Source organism: Pistacia vera, unplaced genomic scaffold (assembly GCF_008641045.1).
Source record: "Pistacia vera cultivar Batoury unplaced genomic scaffold, PisVer_v2 Contig945, whole genome shotgun sequence".
NCBI lineage: Eukaryota > Viridiplantae > Streptophyta > Magnoliopsida > Sapindales > Anacardiaceae > Pistacia > Pistacia vera.
In genome coordinates this window covers 51,352-58,063 of record NW_022196829.1, presented here as the reverse complement: position 1 = coordinate 58,063, position 6,712 = coordinate 51,352, and the positions used below count along the sequence as shown (strand labels likewise).

The 6,712-nt window shown below is 31.9% G+C and overlaps 1 protein-coding gene across 1 annotated transcript; it reads right to left on the bottom strand.

Annotated features, from left to right (window-relative positions):
* Positions 1-4,029: 4,029 nt before the first annotated feature.
* LOC116120781 lies at positions 4,030-5,036 on the bottom strand. Its single transcript, XM_031406751.1, has 2 exons — positions 4,895-5,036; positions 4,030-4,685 (listed from the first exon to the last, which is right to left on the bottom strand). The coding sequence occupies exons 1-2, from the start codon at positions 5,034-5,036 to the stop codon at positions 4,030-4,032; spliced, it is 798 nt and encodes a 265-aa protein (XP_031262611.1).
* Between the last annotated feature and the right edge of the window lie 1,676 nt (positions 5,037-6,712).

Sequence of the window (6,712 nt, the reverse complement as noted above, 5' to 3'; positions counted from 1 at the left end):
AACAAAAAGGAGTTATTAAATAATACTAAAAATAAAAAGAATCAGGTCATTGCTATCTTCATTGAAGTCCATCGATATATTCGCTATTATCAATTCTTCTCTCTTTTATTTTCACTCATACAGGCTACAACAATCTTCCACTTTGAGTGTCCGTGCCATAACCACATTGGAATATGATACCCCCTATGCTTTAAAATTATGTTACCAATAAAATAAAATTTTATTAACAACTTCGCTTGGTAATATTTTTTCTCCAATAATTTTAAAAAGTCATAATTATTTCGAATCATTGGTTAGATCATTTCATAAAAGTAATTTTATTAACAACTTGCTTAGTACAATATTTTTTCTCCTATAATTTAAAAAATCATAATTTTTTCATCTTCTGTATTATTATTTTTATAAAAGAAATCTTGACGGAATGAGGATATTTATTAGAAAGAAAAAATATCATACTTTTTATAAGCACTATGATAATGACAAGGGGGTAGGTATTTTGAGTCAGATTGACTGGATCATTTCACAAACAGTACTTTTAACATTAAGTCATAAGAAAAAATTATTGAAAATTTAACCACTTGATTTAATTCTAATTAAAATCAAATGATTCACATAGTGCCTTGAAAATAATAGAGCAAGAAAATGACATTGCCGCACTTTAACATTTAACATTTAACAAAATAAAAATATTAAAAAACAATATGTACCGGGACTTTATTATTTATAAGAAAACAATATCCTTAAATTTGATTAAAACTATAGGCAAATAGATATATAAGTTTGTTATATATAAAATTTTTTAGGCTTTGATACTAATATGTATATGTATGAAATTATTAAGTAATTAGGATGTCATGAAATTTTAATATAGTATTAGAATGACTATAGTATTTAAGGATATTATGAAGAAAAAAAAAGGAAAAAGAAAATGTGATTTTTTTTCCTTCTATTGATCTTCATAGAAGAGAATGAAAGTCACAATTCTACTCTTAGAAAGAGTTTAAGAAAATTTAATTAACATTTAATTTGAAAATACTTTAATGATATACTGTATTTATTATAAAGGAAAACATAAATAAGAATTTGACCATTATATATAATATAAGAAAAAAAAAAAACAGTAGTCGGTCGTATTTAAAAAATTAAGTACATTACATTTTTTCTTAATTCAAGAAAGAAAATAGTAAATATAAAATTTGTGAACACATGTATTTTTTTTATGAGGCCTTGACTTTAGGGGAGGCCTAAGGCCTTCGTTGCCTAGCCCTTGAGCCACACAGAAGTAATTGTGCCAGTCATTGTGGTCCAAATTAGATTATTTTTAAAATCAATTAAATTTAATGCTAATTTAAACCTTTTAATTTCTAACTAAACTTTTATTATATAAAATTAAAAATATTATAGTTTCACTTGTCAATTATGATCTCCTATTTTAATGCCCGTTACAATACAAATTGTTAATTTGTTTTCTGTTAAGGAAACCAAGAGATTATTTAAAATATTCAAATAAATAAAAGGAAATCATACTTATACTCAAAAGCTACATTCTTAAAAAATATAAATTAAAAAAATATTAACAACTTAAGTGCCTCTTTGATGTTGAACCTTGAGAAGGGCTCAAGGGTGACCAGATGGTCTTGTGGAGTGAGCTAGCTTGGTAGTTCGAAGTACATCAAAATATAAAATTGAAGGCTTTGTCATAATAGGGAGTTTTTTTGCAATTGATGTTTAACTTTGACTTTGTAATCACTATAAATATCTACTATAATAATTAGCTTCATCTAGACTTGGTTTTATGGATATAGGCAGGTTGCCGAACTATGTAATGTTCTTGTGTTTTTTTTTTTTTTTTTTTTTTTTTTGTCTTGGATGCACTATTTATATTGTGTTAAATAAGCCACACAAAACCATAAATGATATGTTAACCCATTTCGCTTATGTTAATCAACTTCATAAAGTGTTAAACTTTAAGTGATCATAAAGAGTCACAACTTTTCTCTAAGTATATTAAGCTAGTGCCTAAATAACGTTCTTACTACATCAAAGACGACGAAGACATGCATGGCCATGCAAGTGGAGTTGGTGGAGTTGTTAACCCCACTACGTGATTGGAGGTCGTTGTCGAGCCCTTTAGTTTTGCTACATATCACGTCCACCCAACCATTTACAAGATCCTCATAACACAACTTCTATTTGTTTTATCAAGGCTTGCCTAATCAAGTAATAGAAAATATCAACAATTTTGTTTATGTATTGGTACCGCATTAATTTTAGATAGGGATAGAGAGTAATTTACTTATAATCAACGTGGTACTACCATATCAGCAAAACATTTTAAAAATAGAAATGAAAGGAAAAAAAAAAGGTAATAAATTTAAATATGCCAACTCAAAGATGCAAATGGTGGTGATTAAAAAATAATCAAATGTTATAGCAATGAACAATAAGTCATAATGAACTATAGTCATAATAAATTGTGATTATCTTGACCCAACCCAAAATAATTTAGTTCCACTTTGAGTGGCTGAGACACATATCCACATTGGAATATGGTACACCCCATGGTTTAAAATACATTACCGAATCGAATAAATTTTATTAACAGCTTTGCTTAGGTACAATGTTTTTTCTCCAATAATTTAAAAAGTCATATTTTTCGTCTTTCTTTATTTTTTTATAAAGAAATCTTGACAAAAAAGGATATTTATCAGGAAGGAAAAAAAAAAATTCATATCATGATAAAATGACAAGGGGGTAGGTATTTCAATCAGATTGCGATCAATTTTTATGATCATACTTTCCATTAAAACTTAAAAAAAAATGAAAATGTACCACTTATTTGATTCTAATAAAACACAAATGATTCCATAATGCCTTTAAAAATAAGTGTCCTAGTCAATGTGTCTTGTAATGAGTGACGAAGGCAAAGAGCTAGTCTAAATATTATAAATTTATGATGGATGAATGATAACTGTTAATGAATAATTATTTAAATCAATAATAATTTTAAGAGAAACTTTGTATTATGGAAATAGAATACGATATAGAATTAAAGTAATAAAAAAAGTTTGTTTAGGGTTTGAGAGTTGCACTATTTTCTACTCAACCGCCCATTTCCTGTTAAATGCGATCCTAAAGTAGAGGGAAAAAAAAAAAAAAAATTGGAATAAAGATAGATATAAAGATCTAAATAAACATGTCCACTACAAAATCTATTAAATGTTTACTACGACTAAGCTGCATGACCATGCAAGTGAAGTTGGTGTTACCCCATGCTTTAAAATATATATGCACAATGTTGTATTATTTGATCCAACCTAAAATATTTAGTTCCATTTTGAGTGGTCGTGACCAATAACCACATTGGAATATGGTACACCCCGTGCTTTAAAATGATGTTATCAAATCAAATAAAATTGCATTAACAACTTTGCTTAGGTACAATGTTTTTTCTCCTATATTTAAAAAAGTCAAATTTTTCATCTTTGTTTATTTTTAATTTATAAAAGAAATCTTAACGGAACAAGGATATAAGGAAGAAAAAAATCATGTCTATGATAAAATGAACAGCATAGCTATTTCTATCAAATTGGCTACATTAGATTGACGAAGCTGTTAAACAATCCAAAGAATAATAATAAAAAGAGGAGGCTAGGTTTCATTGATACTGCACAATTTAATTGAATACAAAAAGTATGATTTACACTAAATACAAAGATTATATAGGCTAAACAAAAGAATAAGAAAAGACAGATCTACCCTTATAAACAATAAAACAAATAACCCAATTTCTTAACACTCCCCTCAAACTCACGATGCGGCGGCTACAAGCATCGAGAGTTTGCTAACTAGAAACGAAAATGGGAAATAGAATCGACTTGGTAAAGAAATCTGCAATCTGCAAGAAGAAAACAAGGCAAGGTAATGGTGCCATGCTTGAGATGATGACGGTAGATGACAATCGATCTCAATATGCTTAGTTCGTTCTGAAAAACCGAGTTGTGAGCAATCTGAATAGAACTCTGGTTGTCACAATACATGGGAGTGGGATGAGAAAAAAAACGCCCATCTCTGCAAGTAACCAACGTAACCAACAATCTTTTTGGTATTAGATGCCATAGCACGATATCTGCTTCGTTGAAGATTGAAACATGGATTGTTTCTTGCTCTTCCAAATAAGAGAATCAACCAAAAAGATACAGAAACCATACAGACTTGCATCCGTAGGATCACTGCCATGATCAGCATCAGAGTATGCACGCAGCTCCAGGAAGAGTGGATGGAAGTAAAAGACTCTGAAAGACGGTCTCGAAGATACTGCAAAATACGAAGAACAGCTGCCCAATGAACTGTAGTAGGAAGCAACAAACTGACTAACCCATGAACAGCATATGCAATATCTAGAGACGAGTAATAGTGAGATATCCAAACTCCCAACAACAGTACGGTATAAATAGGATCTAACAAAGGTAAACCATCAGAAGAAGAATACTTTGCATTAACCTCAATTGGATTATCAACAGTCTTATTATCAGTAAGTCTAGCCCGCTCAAGAATATCTGCAACATATTTTGACTGAGAGAGAAGATAACCTCTAGGTGAGTAGGCTACCTCAATACCCAAGAAATATTGTAGAGAACCCAAATCCTTCATTTCAAACTGTTGAGCTAACTCTGTCTTCAAAACTGAAATACCATCAATATCATCACCAGTAATAACATGTTACAACATATAAGACATAATGATACGACCTGCATCAGTGCACTTAACAAAAGAGCGAATCATGACTACTAGAAGCAAACCCAAGGGAAGAGATCACAATAGAAAATTTCTCAAACCAACACGAGGTGCTTGTTTAAGACCATATAACGCTTTCTTCAGCTTGCAAACATACCCAGAATCATGTGAAACACCAGGAGGGCGCATATAAACTTCTCTTGAAGATCTCCATTCAAGAAGGCGTTTTTAACATCAAGTTGAGAGATATGCCACCGACGAACCGAAGCTACTGCAATAAGAGTACGAATAGTAGTCATTTTTGCAACAGAGCAAATGTCTCCTCATAATCCATACCATACTGTTAGAAGTACCCTTTTGCAACCAACCTAGCTGTATCGCTCAATAATCCATTGAATTAGTCTTGATCTTAACCACCTAACGACAACCAACAACAGTCTTACCAGGAGGTAGAGGAACCAAATCCCATATACCTACTTATGCAAAGCAGAAAGTTCCTCATCCATAGCTGCTGCCAAAAAGGATCAAGATTGCCTCTTTATAGGAAGAGGCTCAGAAGACAATGAATAGAAGCTAAAAAAAGCAAAGATGAAGAATAACAAGAATATCAAAATCTAGTAACTTTGTGACTTACGAGTGCGTATGGATTGACGTAGAGGTAATCCACAATCTCAGACGAAGCTTGAGTGACCATAGGAGAAGAGGGAGTTTCAGGTTTGCTAGAGAGTAAATGTCAGTACCTACAGAATGATCAGTTACTGAACCTAAGATGAAAAACTATCAGAATCCTTAAAAAGGATCTATAACATTAGATCAGATCTATCAAGGTAGGAGTAGTGGATGGAATAGAAAAAGAGGTATATGCTCGGAAACAACATGACGAGACACATAAAGTTTCTGAGTTTGGATCAAAACACGATACCCTTTTTACCTTCACCATAACCAAGAAAGACACAAATAGCAGTCGAGAGGACAACTTGCTGCGTTCTACATGAGGACGAGAACTAAATAAGTACAACAAAAAACTTTAAAGGAAGAATAATCAGGCATACCCATACAACTTTTTGAAAGGAGAAAAACCTGAAATATGAGAAGATGGAATTGTATTAATCAAACCTACAGCAGTAAGAACAGCTTCACCCCAAACACACTAGGAACAGAGGCAGACAATAAAGAGACCGAGCAGTTTCACAATGTCCTATGTTTTCTTTCAGCAACACCATTTTGCTCAAGAGTATCTGTACTGAGGTTTGTGAACAGTTCCATCTAATGCAAGCAACTCACAAAATTTATTAGAAGTGTATTCCCCACCCAAATCCACACCTAAAACATTTGATAATAGCAGATATTTGAGTTTTGACAAGAGTCGAAAGGCTGTATATATCTCAAAAATTCAGAACATGTTTCATTAAATAAACCCACAATAACGAGTATGATCATCAATAAAGAAACATAATATCGAGACCCTCCTTTTGTGGCAACAGGAGAAGGTCCTCATACATCAAATGAATCAAATCAATGGAGAAGAAGAAACAGAAATACTTCATTAAAGGTAAGCTGAAAATTTTGCCATTTTACATCCACTACAATGAGAATTCACAATTTTGCAAATTCCTAAAGCCCCTGTGGATGCCAAATCTCAACAAGAAGACGAAACATGACCTAACACAAAGATGAAGCATGACCTAAACGAGAATGCCATAATAAAAACTAGAAGAAGAAGGACTCAAACGAAAAGAAGACAAATCAACACTAGTAGCGGTAGCATCAGCACTAGTGTAGCAGCAATTGACACTTTTAACTCATCCAAAATATATTCCCCCTTCCTACAGCCTGTCCCAATTAGCTTCTGAGATTGTAGATCCTGCACTACAAAAAGAGGAAAAGGTACTAAATTACCTGAATCATATAACTGACCAAGAAGCAAGATTTAATGTAAGTTTTGAATATATCAACATTAGAGAGAGACAAGTGA

Excerpts from the sequence above, each read along its gene's own strand:
- LOC116120781 (XM_031406751.1), bottom strand. The coding sequence starts at position 5,036 with ATGACTACTATTCGTACTCTTATTGCAGTAGCTTCGGTTCGTCGGTGG. Across the intron at positions 4,686-4,894 it reads GGTGTTTCACATGATTCTGG|TTTTGAAGACAGAGTTAGCT; the intron begins GTATGTTTGCAA and ends ATGGTATTTCAG.